This window comes from Heteronotia binoei, unplaced genomic scaffold (genome assembly GCF_032191835.1).
Source record: "Heteronotia binoei isolate CCM8104 ecotype False Entrance Well unplaced genomic scaffold, APGP_CSIRO_Hbin_v1 ptg000860l, whole genome shotgun sequence".
NCBI classification, from domain to species: domain Eukaryota; kingdom Metazoa; phylum Chordata; class Lepidosauria; order Squamata; family Gekkonidae; genus Heteronotia; species Heteronotia binoei.
In genome coordinates this window covers 303404-321051 of record NW_026800113.1, presented here as the reverse complement: position 1 = coordinate 321051, position 17648 = coordinate 303404, and the positions used below count along the sequence as shown (strand labels likewise).

Below are 17648 nucleotides of genomic sequence, written 5' to 3'. Positions count from 1 at the left end.
AGGAAGAGGGGGAACCCTCAGAAAGGTTCAGGAGCTGTGCTCCTGGGAGCTCCTGCTGAATTCAAGGCCTGCCTATTTCACTCCCAGGGCATTGAGCCCTTGAAACTTATCAGCCTGCCTGCTTTCCCCCTGAGGGAAATCATTTCGACATTTGAGCTGAAGTAAAACCCAATGTGTAAGGGTGGGCTTTAGCCAACAGAGAAGCAGGAACGGAACTTAGGGATGCTATGTATTATAGTGAAGTCTCTGTGTAAGACAGAGTTTGACACATCTCAAGGCCATCTTGGCAGCGAGAAATAAAAGTGGGACCATGCTTAATGGCAAAGGGAAGGTCCCCTGTGCAAGCACCAGTCGTTTCCGACTCTGGGGTGACGTTGCTTTCACAATGTTTTCACAGCAGAGTTTTTACGGGGTGGTTTGCCGTTGCCTTCTCCAGTCATCTACGCTTTCCCCCCAGCAAGCTGGGGACTCATTTGACCGGCCACGGAAGGATGGAAGGCTGAATTAACCTGGAGCTGGCTACCTGAACCCAGCTTCTGCTGGGATCGAACTCAGGTAGTGAGCAGAGGGCTCTGACTGCAGTGCTGCAGCTTTATCACTCTGCACCGCGGGGCTCCTTAAGATATAGATTAAAAAGGTAAAGGTAGTCTCCTGTGCAAGCACCAGTCGTTTCTGACTCTGGGGTGACATTGCTCTCACAACGTTTTCACGGCACATCTTTTTACAGGGTGGTTTGCCATTGCCTTCCCCAGTCATCGACGCTTTTCTCCAGCAAGCTGGGTCCCCATTTGACCGACCTCGGAAGGATGGAAGGCTGAGTCAACCTCAAGCTGGCTACCTGAAAACCCAGCTTCCGCCGGGGATTGAACTCAGGTTTCACGCCCAGCATAGGTAATTGCTTCATTTGCATGGACGTGGGATACACGTTGAAGGTGGGGGTTCATATTATGGAGTTGAGATGTCAATTGTGCGCGTTAAGGCGTGCCAGAAAGTTACAAACCTTGTTGTCTCATCCAATGAGACAGCAGGGGAGGGGCCTATGGGTTGGGATCAGGATAAATTGCATGGAATTTTGTTAATGAGCCGAGCTCACCTGTATTCTGACCTCTTGCTGATATCAGCTACAAATCCAAGTGGATGGGGTGTGAACTGGCAGAGACTGACCAAGAGAGAGGTCTTGGGGTCGTGGTAGATAACTCACGGAAAATGTCAAGACAGTGTGCATTTGCAATAAAAAAGGCCAACGCCATGCTGGGAATTATTAGGAAGGGAACTGAAAACAAATCAGCCAGTATCATAATGCCCCTGTATAAATCGATTGAGTGGTCTCATTTGGAATACTGTGTGCAATTCTGGTCACCGCACCTCAAAAAGGATATTATAGCATTGGAAAAAGTGCAGAAAAGGGCAACTAGAATGATTAAAGGTTTGGAACACTTTCCCTATGAAGAAAGGTTAAAACGCTTGGGGCTCTTTAGCTTGGAGAAACGTCGACTGCAGGGTGACATGATAGAGGTTTACAAGATTATGCATGGGATGGAGAAAGTAGAGAAAGAAGTACTTTTCTCCCATTCTCACAATACAAGAACTCATGGGCATTCCATGAAATTGCTGAGCAGTCGGGTTAAATCGGATAAAAGGAAGTCCTTATTCACCCAAACGGTGATTAACGTGTGGAATTCACTGCCACAGGAGGTGGCGGTGGCTACAAGCATAGCCAGCTTTAAGAGCGGATTGGATAAAAAATATGAAGCAGAGGTCCATCAGTGGCTATTAGCCACTGTATATATATATATGTGTGTGTGTGTGTATGTTTGTGTATATGTATGTATGTGTGTGTGTGTATATACACACACACATATATTGGCCACTGTGTGACACATAGTGTTGGACTGGGTGGGCCATTGGCCTCATCCAAAATGGCTTCTCTTAGGTTCTTATGTGACACAGAGTGTTGGACTGGAGGGGCCACTGGCCTGACCCAACATGGGGCAGGGATACTCTGTATTCTTGGTGCTTGGGGGGGGCACAGTGGAAGGGCTTTTAGTGTCCTGGCCCCACTGATGGACCTCCTGATGGCACCTGGGTTTTTTGGCCACTGTGTGACACAGAGTGTTGGACTGGATGGGCCACTGGCCTGATCCAACATGGCTTCTCTTATGTTCTTATGTCTGGGGCAGAGATGCTCTGTATTCTTGGTGCTTGGGGGGGCAACAGTGGGATGGCTTTTAGTGTCCTGGCCCCGCTGATGGACCTCCTGATGACACCTGTTTTTTTCGCCACTGTGTGACACAGAGTGTTGGAGTGAATGGGCCATTGGCCTGAACCAACATGGCTTCTCTTATGTTCTTATGTTCAGTAAAACCTTTAGAAAGGATCTACTTGGCTGACTTTGTTTTTCTTTTGGAGGTTCAAGGGGGAACCCATTTACCACACACACACACACACACCCCGCAATGCCCACTCCTGTGGATCCTCACCATGTCAATGATCTGGGAGAGCGTGACTTGGAGAGTGACGTTGAGAGCTTGGTCCGTGTCTTCGACCGGCCGCAGAGCGCTGGAATAGTTGGCAAACAAGTCTTTGAGCAGCTTGTAGGCAAACCTGCCCTGGGCTCCTGAACACTCTGGCGAGGACGGGAGAGAGAAACAAGCAGCGTCAGGCTGGGCACAAACACACATCCCCAGATGTGGAGAGCAGCTTGCGGTGCATCCCCGTCCATTCCGCCTGGCTCGGAAAACAGCCCCTTCCCTTGATACAGGGGATCTGGCCACCTGCCCCCACCTGGCCACAGTAACTTCAAGACTAGACTACGATATCACAATGTATATAAGTTTCCCCTCAATGTAGGAATTCAAGTTGAGCATCTGGCAGGAGCCCCTCTTTGACTAGAGATGTTATATGGGAACGAGCCTCCACAGAAGACGACGACCGTAGATTTATACCCCGCCCTTCTCTTTGAATCAGAGTCTCAGAGCAGCTCACAATCTCCTTTCCCTTCCTCCCCCACAACAGACACCCTGTGAGGTAGATGAAGATATTGGATTTATATCCCGCCCTCCACTCCGAAGAGTCTCAGAGCGGCTCACAATCTCCTTTCCCTTCCTTACCCACAACAGACACCCTGTGAGGTAGATGAAGATACTGGATTTATATCCCGCCCTCCACACCGAAGAGTCTCAGAGCGGCTCACAATCTCCTTTTCCTTCCTCCCCCACAACAGACACCCTGTGAGGTAGATGAAGATATTGGATTTATATCCCGCCCTCCACTCCGAAGAGTCTCAGAGCGGCTCACAATCTCCTTTCCCTTCCTCCCCCACAACAGACACCCTGTGAGGTGTGTGGCGGAACCAGCCCGATTCTGCCTTCAGACCCGGTCCCGTCAGCTCCCTATTGAGTCGCCAACTCCTGGAGGGAGCTATTTCTCCTCCTGCCCCTTGGGCTCGCTGCCACCACCTGCTCAGTCCCGGGGTTCAGATTGAGAGGAACAGGACTCCCAATCCCCCTCTCCAGCTGTGAGGCCAGGCCTCCAGGTCCTCTGCCTCCCTGCACTTGGGTTTCACAGAGACCTCAGCGCTTCTTTGGGGCACCCCTGGAGGATTGGCACCTTATCCAATTGCATGCCTTCCCCCCTTCCCCGGGGCCCCCTTCTCAAAAACAGCGTGGTCTAAGCGGTCGGGGATCTATGTGGCACAGAGATGAACTGCCAGCATTTAAAACAGAAAAAACATTTATTTAAAAGAGAAAAATATAGGAAAAGAAAAACACCAAAACAAAAACAGTTGCCTTTAAAAAGTTAGCACCGCACAGCAAAGCACAGCAAACAGCATAACAAAATAAAGGTGGTTTTTAAACGCATCGTATTGTCCCTGGTCTATACTTGATCTGCCTAAGAAAATGACTTACTTAGTCTTACTGCCTGGATCCTCCCAGGCAGGAGCCCACAGGCAAGCAGCCTCCCTTCCCGAGCGCCTGCTGCAAACTGAGAAACTCTTCCTGCCTAGCACATGGCAAGAACAACAGCCCTTCCTGTCTCTCTAGGAGACTTTCCCCCTAGCGTTGTTGGTTTGGCCCTGGAAGGGAGGGGGGGAGTGAGGGGAAGGCTACAAAGCCGGCTGAATGGATTTACTGATCCCTGCCTTTTTGGATGAAGCACCAACACTCCCAGATGGCGTTTCTCCACACGTCCCCCTCCTTAAATTCTGAGCCGGAGGGGTTGCCTCCTACAGAGGTGACCCCGTAGCAGAATCCAAACAAACAAGGAGAAACCCATTAACCAAAATATTACACAAACATTACACAAACATTCAGGTATTTCTCCAATAATACACAAAGTCCAGCACCCTAGGTGCTCATGTCCTTTCTGGCCAACAAGTCGCATTGCTGCATTCAGAAGGAATGTCCAGTCTTTAAGATGTACTCCTCCGTCTCCCAGGACCACCTCTGGAGTTTGGTGCTCTCCCTCCGTTGCTGCTGTGGCTGGGGTGAGTGGCCCATCAAAGGAGCAAATTCCTGGCCCCACATCTGAAGTTGGAAACTGCCCAGTTCCCACACAGTTGCTTCTTTATCCCTCATTGGTGGAATGTTCCCTCTGTCCACTCTGTCCTCCCAGAAAACTACCTCTGGGGCTCCAAACAATTGCTGTCCCAGCTTCTTTGTGTCTCCTTCCTTCCTACCTATGTGCAACACCATGGACCTCGCAGAGAAGGGCTGTGGGATATTCACCTGCCCCACTTCAACTGCCTTTCCCATTTTCTCCATAGCCACCACATAAGTAGCATCGCCTAGGTCATCCACAATCACATGGGGTCCCCCCCATTCCACTTTCCATTCACCAGTATGAAGGGGCAGGAAATCCCTCACCCTATCCCCTGTCTCAGCTTCTGGGAACTCCACTTTCTGGTCCCTTGCCATCTCACACAGTGGATCCAGCCTAGGGTCACTTTGAACCTCAGACAGGAACATTTCTGGCTGCCCCAGACTTCCTATCATCTGTTCCTTCAAGCCACCCCTAGTCCCACTGTTTCCAGAACACTTAGCCAAAGTTGGATCTGGGTTCTCCGCCCCCTCAGTTGCTTTTTCAGTGTCAGCCAACTGAGCTCCTTCCTGCCTGGACGGCTCCACCGCATCCTGCTGCCCTTGCGGAATTTGGCACCCCTCTTCCCATTGGGCACACCCTCCTGCAGGGTTTGAAACAGGCTGGTCCTCCCCCTCCCTGGTTAGTGGTGAGGTGGCTTCCCTAAAGTTGCCTTCCTCCCCCCACCTTCCCCTGAGGGTTTGGCTTGGGTTCTCAGTCCCCCCGGTTGGTTTTTCAGTACTACCCAACTGACCCCCTTCCTGCCTGGAAGGTCCCACAGCTTCCCAGGATTCCTGTCTGCCCTGCTTCAAGACGACCTGTTTTGAGAGCGTCTCGGACGATCCCACTTCCTGATCCACAGCTACTTGGTGAACCGGTTCCAACCTAAGGCCGCTCCGGACCCCCTTCTGGAACCGCTCCCGTTCCCCCAAGCCTTCAGCTATGTGCTCCTCTGAGCCCCCATTAGCCTTGCTGCTCTCAGAACCTCCTGTGAAATCTCCACTCTCCACCTTGGTCTCTTCAGCATGCACATCCTTTATGCTAGACAGGTTCCTTTCCTTGCTAGGAACATCCACAGCCTCTTGCTGCACTTGGGGAAAGCTACACCCCTCTTCCCCTTGGGAACACCCTCCTCCAGGGCTTGAGATAGGCTGGCCCTCCCCCTCCTGGGTGACTGCCCTCTCTTCGTCCTCAATAACCTGGGCTATTTCCCCCTCCCTGGTTGGTGGTGAGGTGGCTTCCTTAAAGTTGCCTTCCTCCTCCCACTTCCCCCTGAGGGTTTGGCTGTGGGTTACAGCATTGATAGAGTACTGGCCCACCAACAAATCCCGACCCAATAGCACTGGAACTGTCTGTTCCTTCATTACCCCACATTCAGAATAGGATTTACCTTCTTGTGGAGCCAAACCCCTGAACTGCCTTCGGGAGTGGTCTGGCCCCAGTTTAAACCTTTTAAACACAGTGGCTTTATAGGCCGCAAAAGTTATCCCCCCATCTTCCACAGGCATGCTGTAATAGATGGCTGAAAGCTCTCCAGTCAGGTTGCTGCAGAGGTAAGACATATAGTCCTCCTCTGCAATCCCCCACTGTTTGGCTGCCCTCTCAAAGTTGGAGAGGTACATGGAGGGGTCTTCTCCCTCTTGGTACACTGCAAAGTCCTTGGGGGTGACTTGGATCTCTTTGCTTAGTTCAGCTTCCAGACGTAGCACCTCAAGCTCATGGCGACGTTGCTCCTCCTGCTCCCGTCTGCGAATATCAGCTCTCTCTTTTTCCTCCTGCCGGCGGATCTCTGCTTCTTCCTGTCTGCGGATCGCATCCCTCTCTGCTTGTCGTTCCTCTCTCTCTCTGCGCTCTTGGTACGCCTTGGTACGTATTCTTGCCAGTTCCAACTGTAGCTGCAAGGTTACTTCTGACTGGGTGGGGGCCATTTTTGCAAGTGCCCCTGCATGCTGATGATACTCCAAAAGGAGGTCTTTCATATCTACTACAGTCATGTTGTCACACTCCAGCTTGTGCTTTGCACACTCTTCCTGGAGCTGTGGCTTTGTCATCTTCAGGATTTCCAGCATCTTAGCACGCTCCATCCTAACTAGCTAAACTTTCCCTACTCCAGTTGACCCGAAAATAAAGCAAAACCGCTGTTGCTTTCTCTGGGTGCTTGCACGTATCAAAAAAACACAAAAATGCCTGGCCAATCAAGTTCTCTGTTTGTTCTTATCCCACCGCTGCCGCCAAGTGTGGCGGAACCAGCCCGATTCTGCCTTCAGACCCGGTCCCGTCAGCTCCCTATTGAGTCGCCAACTCCTGGAGGGAGCTATTTCTCCTCCTGCCCCTTGGGCTCGCTGCCACCACCTGCTCAGTCCCGGGGTTCAGATTGAGAGGAACAGGACTCCCAATCCCCCTCTCCAGCTGTGAGGCCAGGCCTCCAGGTCCTCTGCCTCCCTGCACTTGGGTTTCACAGAGACCTCAGCGCTTCTTTGGGGCACCCCTGGAGGATTGGCACCTTATCCAATTGCATGCCTTCCCCCCTTCCCCGGGGCCCCCTTCTCAAAAACAGCGTGGTCTAAGCGGTCGGGGATCTATGTGGCACAGAGATGAACTGCCAGCATTTAAAACAGAAAAAACATTTATTTAAAAGAGAAAAATATAGGAAAAGAAAAACACCAAAACAAAAACAGTTGCCTTTAAAAAGTTAGCACCGCACAGCAAAGCACAGCAAACAGCATAACAAAATAAAGGTGGTTTTTAAACGCATCGTATTGTCCCTGGTCTATACTTGATCTGCCTAAGAAAATGACTTACTTAGTCTTACTGCCTGGATCCTCCCAGGCAGGAGCCCACAGGCAAGCAGCCTCCCTTCCCGAGCGCCTGCTGCAAACTGAGAAACTCTTCCTGCCTAGCACATGGCAAGAACAACAGCCCTTCCTGTCTCTCTAGGAGACTTTCCCCCTAGCGTTGTTGGTTTGGCCCTGGAAGGGAGGGGGGGAGTGAGGGGAAGGCTACAAAGCCGGCTGAATGGATTTACTGATCCCTGCCTTTTTGGATGAAGCACCAACACTCCCAGATGGCGTTTCTCCACAAGGTAGATGAAGATATTGGATTTATATCCCGCCCTCCACACCGAAGAGTCTCAGAGCGGCTCACAATCTCCTTTCCCTTCCTTACCCACAACAGACACCCTGTGAGGTAGATGAAGATATTGGATTTATATCCCGCCCTCCACACCGAAGAGTCTCAGAGCGGCTCACAATCTCCTTTTCCTTCCTCCCCCACAACAGACACCCTGTGAGGTAGATGAAGATATTGGATTTATATCCCGTCCTCCACTCCGAAGAGTCTCAGAGCGGCTCACAATCTCCTTTTCCTTCCTCCCCCACAACAGACACCCTGTGAGGTAGATGAAGATATTGGATTTATATCCCGCCCTCCACACCGAAGAGTCTCAGAGCGGCTCACAATCTCCTTTCCCTTCCTCCCCCACAACAGACACCCTGTGAGGTAGATGAAGATATTGGATATATATCCCGCCCTCCACTCCGAAGAGTCTCAGAGCGGCTCACAATCTCCTTTCCCTTCCTCCCCCACAACAGACACCCTGTGAGGTAGATGAAGATATTGGATTTATATCCCGTCCTCCACTCCGAAGAGTCTCAGAGCGGCTCACAATCTCCTTTCCCTTCCTCCCCCACAACAGACACCCTGTGAGGTAGATGAAGATATTGGATTTATATCCCGCCCTCCACTCCAGAGAGTCTCAGAGCGGCTCACAATCTCCTTTTCCTTCCTCCCCCACAACAGACACCCTGTGAGGTGGATGGGGCTGAGAGAGCTCTGACAGAAGCTGCCCTTTCAAAGACAACTCCTATGGGAGCTATGCCTGACCCAAGGCCATTCCAGCAGGTGCAAGCGGAGGAGGGGGGAATGAAACCCGGTTCTCCCAGATAAGAGTCCGTGCACTTAACCACCTTGTGAGGTAGGTGGGGCTGAGAGAGCTCTCCCAGAATCTGCCCTTTCAAGGACAACTGCTATGGGAGCTATGGCAGCTGCAAGTGGAGGAGTGGCAAACCACACCGGATCTTCCAGATAAGAGTCCGCACACTTAACCACTACACCAAACTGGCTCTCAGGGTATAACGGAGTGCTCAGCGAACATTTCCCCTCCCACACTTTCTGATAACCCTGAGGCAGGAGGAAGGCCTCCAAACAAGGGTGGGACAAGCATCATTGAACTCCAAAAGGAGTTCTGGCCATCACATTGGGACAGCACACCTTTTAAAATGCCTTCCTTCCATAGGGAAGAATGAAGGACAGGGGCACCTTCTTTGGGGGCTCATAGAATTGGACCCCCTGGTCCAGTCCTTTCGAAACTTGGAGGGTCCTTTGAGGAGAGGAATTGAATGCTATGCTGAAAATGTGGTGCCTCTACTTCAAAAAACAGCCTCCCCCCACCCCAGAGCCCCAGATAACCACTGACCAATTCTCCATTATCCCCTACGGGAATCGGTCTCCATAGGGAACAACGGAGTGCCCAGCAGACCTCTGCCCCCAACTGGGGATTGTCCATCAAAGGTAGCCCTTTTCTCCCGGGGGAGCTAATCTTGGTTGCCTGGAGATCAACTGGAATGGAGGAGGAGGAAAAGGAAAGGAAAGGTTCGTTGTGCAAGCACCAGTCGTTTCCGACTCTGGGGTGACGTTGGCAAGCCACCCCATAAAAAGTCTGCTGTGAAAACGTTGTGAAAGCAACGTCACCCCAGAGGAGAGGGAGACTCGGCTAATTTTTTGGGTTGCCAACCTCCAGGCAGCTTCCCCCACGCCCCCTGTGAGCCCTGCCCCATGCTCAGAAGACAGCAAATCACCAAACTGGCCTGCAGAAAAAACGCTTCCCGTCCCGGAGAACTGGGGGTGGTTCTGGAGGCCTCACTTCAGAAAAAGAAAAGGAGGTGGGCAGAATGGAGCAGGGGAGGGACGGTGGCTCAGTGGTAGAGCATCTGCTTGGTAAGCAGAAGGTCCCAGGTTCAATCCCTGGCATCTCCAACTAAGAAGGGTCCAGGCAAGTAGGTGTGAAAAACCTCAGCTGGAGACCCTGGAGAGCCATGAATGGGGCTGTGGCTCAGTGGTAGAGCATCTGCTTGGGAAGCAGAAAGTCCCAGGTTCAATCCACGGCATCTCCAACTAAGAAGGTTCCAGGCAAATAGGCATGAAAAACCTCAGCTGGAGACCCTGGAGAGCCGTGAATGGGGCTGTGGCTCAGTGGTAGAGCATCTGCTTGGGAAGCAGAAGGTCCCACGTTCAATCCCCGGAAGCTGCAACTCAAAAGGGTCCAGGCAAGTAGGCGTGAAAAACCTCAGCTGGAGACCCTGGAGAGCCATGAATGGGGCTGTGGCTCAGTGGCAGAGCATCTGCTTGGTAAGCAGAAGGTCCCAGGTTCAATCCCCGGCATCTCCAGCTAAAAAGGGTCCAGGCAAATAGGTGTGAAGAACCTCAGCTTCAGACCCTGCGGAGCCATGAATGGGACTGTGGCTCAGTGGTAGAGCATCTGCTTGGGAAGCAGAAGGTCCCAGGTTCAATCCCTGGCATCTCCAACTCAAAACTGTCCAGGGAAGCAGGCATGGAAAACCTCAGCTGGGGACCCTGAAGAGCCGCTGCCAGCCTGAGTAGACAATACTGACTTTGATGGACTCAGGGTCAGATTCAGTAGAAGGCAGCTTCATGTGTTCATATATCTGTGAGCAGAACATCTATGAGGTGCAGAGGAGAGTGACAAGGATGCTCAGCGGCCTGGAGACCAAGGAAGCCTTCGAGGAGAGGCGGAGGGAAGGTTCAGTCTGGAGAAGAGGAGGCGGAGGGGGGAAACATGATGGCCCTCCTGTGCATTTGAAAGGCTGTCACTGAGAGGAGGGCATAGGGTCGCTATAATGGTGGGTTCAATGCATGGCGGAGGCGAGGTGGTGGTGAATCCTCAGCTCTTTACGGATTACTGCATCTTGAGGCATCCATATAAGACTGGCTAACTGGGCCCCCAGGGTCAACTAGATACACACCCGTGTTCCCACGCAAGCGTTTGATTGGTCCATTCAAACCAGCAGGGGGCCCGTGATTGGAGCAGGGCAGCATTGTTCCCAAGTCCCCAAGCTCTGACTGTCTGGCACCAATGAGCCTGGCAGGAACACCCAACTCAGTTCTCACTTGAGTCCACATTACAGTCGCCAAATCCTATTCAAGAAATATCTGGGGATTTTGGCGGTGGAGCCAGGAGACTTTGGGGATGGAGCCAGGAGACTTTGGGGATGGAGCCAGGAGCAAGGGTGTGACAAGCATCATTGAACTCCAAAGGGAGTTCTGGCCATCACATTGAAAGGGACTGCACACTTTTTAAATGCCTTCCCTCCACTGGAAGAACGCAGCCCCGTGGCGCAGAGCAGTAAGACTGCAGGACTGTGGTCTGAACTCTTTGCTCATGACCTGAGTCCAATCCCAGCGGAAGCTGGTTCAGGTAGCCAGCTCCAGGTTGACTCAGCTTTCCATCCTTCTGAGGTTGGTCAAATGAGTCCCCAGCTTGCTGGGGGGAAAGTGTAGATGACTGGGGAAGGCAATGGCAAACCACCCTGTAAAAAGGTCTGCCGTGAAAACTTTGTGAAAGCAACGTCACCCCAGAGTCGGAAACGACTGGTGCTTGCACAGGGGACTTTTCCTTTTCCCAAGGACATTTCAGGGACTCAGCCAGAGAGAGATCTTCCCCCAGACCTGGGATTCTTTCTAATAGGAGACACCGCTGAATCTTCTCTGTGCAGAACAAGGGCTCTACCAGTGAGCCATAGAACCCCCCCCCTCCCCCTCTCTTATGTTCTTATGTTAAATGAGTCCCCAGCTTGCTGGGGGGAAAGTGTAGAGGACTAGGGAAGGCAGTGGCAAACCACCCCGTAAAAAGTCTGCTGTGAAAACGTCATAATGCGACCTCACCCAGAGTCGGAAACAACTGGTGCTTGCACAGGGGACCTTTCCTTTTACTCCACTGGAAACAATGAAGGCAGGGGCACCTTCTTGGGGGGCTCATAGAATTGGACCCCCTGGTCTAGTCCTTTTGAAACTTGGAGGGTCCTTTGAGAAGAGGCATTGGATGCCATGATGAAAATTTGGTGCCTCTACCTCAAAAAACAGCTTCGCCCCCCCCACCCCAGAGCCGCAGATAAACGCTGACCAATTCTCCATTATCCCCTATGGGAATGGGTCTCCATAGGGAATAATGGAGAGCCCAGCAGACATTTCTCTCCCCCTCCTACTTTCTGATGACCCTGGAGCGGGGGGAGGGCCTCCAAACAGGGGATCCCCTGCCCCCACCTAGGAGGGTTGACAGCAGAGGAGAGGATTTGAAATAATGGGTTTAAATGAAGGGTGGGAAGGTACCAGCTCGATATTAGGAGGGAAATTTTTTTTTACAGTCAGAGTAGTTCAGCAGTGGAATGGGCTGCATGGGGAGGTGGTGAGCTCCCCCTCCTGGCCCAGTCTTCAAGCAGCAGCTGGATGAATACTTCTCAGCAGGGGTGGAATTCCAGCAGGAGTTCCGTTGCATATTAGGCCACACCCCTGTGATGTAGAAGAAGAAGAATTGCAGATGTATACCCCGCCCTTCTCTCTGAATCAGAGACTCTGAGCGACCTACAATCTCCTCTATCTTCCTCCCCCACAACAGACACCCTGTGAGGTGGGTGAGGCTGAGAGAGCTCTCACACCACTGCCCTTTCAAGGACAACTGCAAGAGTTATGGCTGACCCAAGGCCATTCCAGCAGCTGCAAGTGGAAGAAGAAGAAGACTGCAGACCCCTTCTCCCTGGATCAGAGAGTGGCTCACAATCTCCTTTATCTTCCTCCCCCACAACAGACACCCTATGAGGTGGGTGGGGCTGAGAGGGCTCTCCCAGAAGCTGCCCTTTCAAGGACAACCTTTGCCAGAGCTGTGGCTGACCCAAGGCCATTCCAGCAGGTGCAAGTGGAGGTGGGGAATCAAAACTGGTTCTTCCAGATAAGAGTCCGTGCTCTTCACCACTACACCAAACTGGCTCTCACAGCAGCTGCCCTTTCAGGGACAACCTCTGCCAGAGCTGTGGCTGACCCAAGCCCATTCCAGCAGCTGCAAGCAGAGGAGTGGGTAATCAAACCCAGTGCTCCCAGATAAGAGTCTGCACACTTAACCACTACACCAAACTGGCTGCCCTCCAAGAGTAGCCAATCCTTCAAGAGCTTACAAGGCTCTTTTTTTGTAAGCTCTTGGAGGATTGGCTACATCAGGGGTGTGTGGCCTAATATGCAAAGCAGCTCCTGCTAGAATTCCACCCCTGCTTGTCTGGGATGCCGTAGGCTGATCCTGCACTGAGCACAGGTGGTTGGACTAGATGACCTCCATGGTCCCTTTCATATTTCTACAGTTCTGTGTGATCTAGACCTGAGTTCCATAAGAACCTAAGAGAAGCCCTGTTGGATCAGGCCAGTGGCCCCTCCAGTCCAACACTCTGTGTCACGTAAGAACATAAGGGAAGCCATGTTGGATCAGGCCAGTGGCCCCTCCAGTCCAGCACTCTGTGTCACATAAGAACATGAGAAGCCCTGTTGGATCAGGCCAGTGGCCCCTCCAGTCCAGCACTCTGTGTCACATAAGAACATAAGAGAAGCCATGTTGGATCAGGCCAATGGCCCCTCCAGTCCAACACTCTGTGTCACATAAGAACATAAGAGAAGCCCTGTTGGATCAGGCCAATGGCCCATCCAGTTCAACACTGTGTCACATAAGAACATGAGAGAAGCCCTGTTGGATCAGGCCAGTGGCCCCTCCAGTCCAACACTCTGTGTCACATAAGAACATAAGAGAAGCCATGTTGGATCAGGCCAATGGCCCATCCAGTCCAACACTCTGTGTCGCACAGTGGCAAAAATTTTTATACATACACACACACTGTGGCTAATAGCCACAGTGAACCTTAAGAGGCCAATGAGATTTTTGGGGTATAAGCTTTTGCGAGTCAAAGCTCAGGGCTTTTGGGGTAGAAAAATCCCAGCAGGACTCATTTGCATATTTGGCCACACCTCCTGATGTCACCATTGTTTCACACAAGGCTTTTTTTGTAGAGAAAGCCCAGCAGGACTCATTTGCAGATTAGGCCACACCCCTTGACACCAAGCCAGCCGGAAACTGCGTTCCTGTGCGTTCCGGCTCAAGACAAGCCCTGTCAGATCCAGCATTGGCAGTGGTGGGATCTGAACCCAGGTGCAGGCGACTGGCAGCTGAGCCCCTGGGGCTCTTTCCCTTGCGCCCCACTCTCCTTCTCCCTTTAAGCTCCCAACTGGCAGCAGAAGCCGCACGGTCCATCCTTCTCTCGGCCTGAAAGTTTAATGACGGGTGTCCCGTTTCACTGGCAGGCGTTTCTATTGACATCTTGCAAGGTTCGCTTACAGATCAAGACACACTATTTCCAATTACTAACCAGGTGCATTTCCAAAGAACGGCTACTTTGCCTGGCACGGCCGATTGAATTGCAATTTAGCTGATGGCTCTTCCTTGCCATCCCAGAACACTGGCACAGAGGGCACGTCTCTAGGCAGCCTTTGAAGACCTCCTTGGGCTCCGTTTCCCCAGGGAAAAAAAGAAAATCACAAGCCACAAAAGGAGATCCAGGGAGAGGGGTCTACCTAGAAGCATAGAATACAACAGGGGTGGCCAAACTTGCTTCATGTAAGAGCCACACAGAATAAACATCAAATTTGGGAGGGAGGGAGGGAGGGAGGAAGGAAGGAATGAGGGAGGAAGAGAGAGAGGGAAGGAAGGAAGGAATAGATGGGGAGGGAGGGAGGGAGGAAGGAAGAAATGAGGGAGGGAGGGAGGGAGGAAGGAAGGAAAGAAGAAAGAGATGAGGGAGGAAGGGAAGGAAGGAAGGAAGGAAGGAAGGAAGGAAGGAAGGAAGGAAGGAAGGAAGGAAGGAAGGAAGGAAGGAAGGAAGGAAGGAAGGAAGGAAGGAAGGAAGGAAGGAAGGAATGAATGAATAGATGGGGAGGGAGGAAGGAAGAAGGAATAGATGAGGGAGGGAGGGTAGGATGAAGGGAAGGAAGGAAATAGATGGGGAGGCAGAGGTGGAAAGAAAGCAACTTTAACTTTAAATGCATTCTCCAAGCCCGCTGACGGGGTGGTGGGGGCTTCAAGAGCCACACAATATGTGTGAAAGAGCTGCAGTTTGGCCACCCCTGGAATAGAGTCATAGAGTTGGAAGGGATTGCCAGGGTCATCCAGTCCAATCCCCTGCACAAAGCAGGAAAGGGAGGGACGGTGGCTCAGTGGTAGAGCATCTGTTGGTGAGCAGAAGGTCCCAGGTTCAGTCCCCGGCATCTCCAACGAAAAAGGGTCCAGACAAGCAGGCGTGAAAAATCTCAGCTTGAGACCCTGGAGAGCCGCTGTCAGTCTGAGTAGACAAGACTGACTTTGATGGACCCAGGGGGGTCTGATTCAGTAGAAGGCAGCTGCATATGTTCGTATGAAATTCACAAATACACCTCCCCCTAAATTCACAGGATCCACATTGCTGACAGATGGCCATTCAGCCTCTGTTTAAAAACCTTCAAGGAAGGAGAGCCCACCACCTCCCGAGGAAGCCTGTTGGCCTTGGGGGGAGACGGGACACACATGAAGTTGCCTGATAGTGAATTGGACCAGCGCTCCAACAAGGTCAGAACTGTCTGTTCAGTCTGGCAGGGGCTCTCCAGGGTCTCAGGCAGAGGTCTTTCCCATCACCTCCTGCTTGGTCCTTTTAACTGGAGATGCCGGGGATTGAACCTGGGACCCTCCGCATGCCAAGCAGAGGCTCTGCCACTGAGCTAGGGCCCTCTCCATGGCTCTCCAGGATCTCAGGCAGAGGTCTTTCCCATCACCTCCTGCCTGGTCCTTTTAACTGGAGATGCTGGGGATTGAACCTGGGACCCTCCGCATGCCAAGCAGAGGCTCTGCCACTGAGCTAGGGCCCTCTCCATGGCTCTCCAGGGTCTCAGGCAGAGGTCTTTCCCATCACCTCCTGCCTGGTCTCTTTAACTGGAGATGCCGGGGATTGAGCCTGGGACCTTCTGCATGCCAAGGAGAGGCTCTGCCATTGAGCTAGGGCCCCTCCAGTTTGGTGTAGTGGTTAAGTGTGCAGACTCTTATCTGGGAGAACGGGGTTTGATTCCATACCATACCATACCGAACCTTTAATGGCATAACAGTTGCGAATAAAAATACACAATATAAAAGTTTAAACATTGGAGATAAAATCAAAACGAAACCGAGCTTACGGATGCATTCATACATGGTCAGATTTAACTTTAAGGATATCAGCCAAAAGTTTTGCCACCGCCTCGCTAACCTCCCCCTCAGTATCAGGGAGGCAGAATAGACAAATCTGGGGAGAAAGAAAGCTTGCAAAATAAATCTTTACGGAGATTATGATAAAAGGAACAATCAAGCAATATATGCCGAATTGACTCGATAATATCTCCCTTGTAAAACTTTGGAGGGAAACGCATTTAGTCTAGCCAACATAAATGCCATGCGATGACTTGGAATGGTTAAGTCTGATAGATAATGGGGCAATTTGCTGAAGAAAGCGTAAAGACCTAAGGAAGCTGGTGAGCAAATTGTTGTTTCATTTCCTCCAACTCCAACAATCTCAATTTAATACATCTGAAGATATATGACTCATCAGAAGTATCGATAGTCCTTAATGTATAATTTGAGGAAGCATCGCCATTAATACTGTTTCATCCCATTTTTGGTATAGTGGTTAAGTGCGTGGACTTATATCTGGGAGAACCGGGTTTGATTCCCCACTCCTGCACTTGCAGCTGCTGGAATGGCCTTGGGTCAGCCATAGCTCTCTTATCTGGGAGAACCGGGTTTGATTCCCTACTCCTCCACTTGCAGCTGCTGGAATGGCCTGGGATCAGCCATAGCTCTTCCAAGAGTTGTCCTTGAAAGAGCAGCTTCTGTCAGAGCTCTCTCAGCCCCAACCACCTCACAGGGTGTCTGTCGTGGGGGGAGAAGATAAAAGAGCTTGTAAGCCACTCAGAGACTCCAATTCAGAGAGAAGGGCAGGGTATAAATATGTGGTCTTCTTCTCCCCAAATATGAACACGCAATACTTCCTCTAAGCTGTGGAGTCTCGTGAGCAGAAATTCTACTTTGTGAGTTGCTGGCATTAAAGTTCTGAATTATTACATAAATCAGTTTGCTCTGGGGTCATTTTTCTGGAACTAAAAGATGTGAGCCAGAGTCTACAAAGATGCTCACACTAACGCAGCTTAGAGGGAACACTGCATGGAACCGTCTTATACTGAATAAGGCCATCACGGTCCCTCACGGTCAGTCTTGTCTACTCAGACCGGCAGCAGCTCTCCAGGGTCTCACGCAGACGTCTATCACATCCCCTGCTGCCTGGCTCTTCTAACTGGAGAGGCTGGGGGTTGAACCTGGGACCTGCTGCATGCCAAGCAGATGCTCTACCGCTGAGCCACGGGCCCTAACAGACAAGAACCCAGCATCAACCACTTGGGACTCAGTGAACAGAAGTCTTGCAAACCTGGAGGCTGGCACAGCTCCATGTACAAGTGAAGATGGAACCCCCGTTGCCTTGCTGAGCTCCTGGCACCACAGGGGTGACTCAGCGTGAGCCAACAACCTTGGCGCAAGCTACGCCAAGTGACCCCTGTGGTGAAGGCAAGTGCCACACGCTCCCTTCCAGGAAGCCTGTCCCTGTTGTCACCACCACTGCGGACCGCGTCTGGGCCACGTGAACTCAGCAGCTCTGACGGGGGTCACTCGGGTCAGCTTGCGCCTGGGGGCCAGCACCACCCAGGAATAAAAGGGTTAGAACACCCCTGAACCCTAAGAACAACACTCTATGTCACATAAGAACATAAGAGAAGCCCTGTTGGGTCAGGCCAATGGCCCATCACTCCAACACTCTGTGTCACACAGAGGCCAAAAAACCCCAGGTGCCATCAGGAGGTCCATAAGAAGATAAGAACATAAGAGAAGCCCTGTTGGGTCAGGCCAAGGG

The 17648-nt window shown here is 51.7% G+C and overlaps 1 protein-coding gene across 1 annotated transcript in view; it reads right to left on the bottom strand.

Annotated features, from left to right (window-relative positions):
• Positions 1–17648, bottom strand: part of CHRNA10 (cholinergic receptor nicotinic alpha 10 subunit) — a 42013-nt gene that overhangs the window by 23088 nt on the left and 1277 nt on the right. The window contains exon 2 of the mRNA XM_060263764.1: positions 2481–2626. Within this exon, the coding sequence (XP_060119747.1) occupies positions 2481–2626 (146 nt within the window). The remainder of the gene's footprint in view (positions 1–2480; positions 2627–17648) is intronic.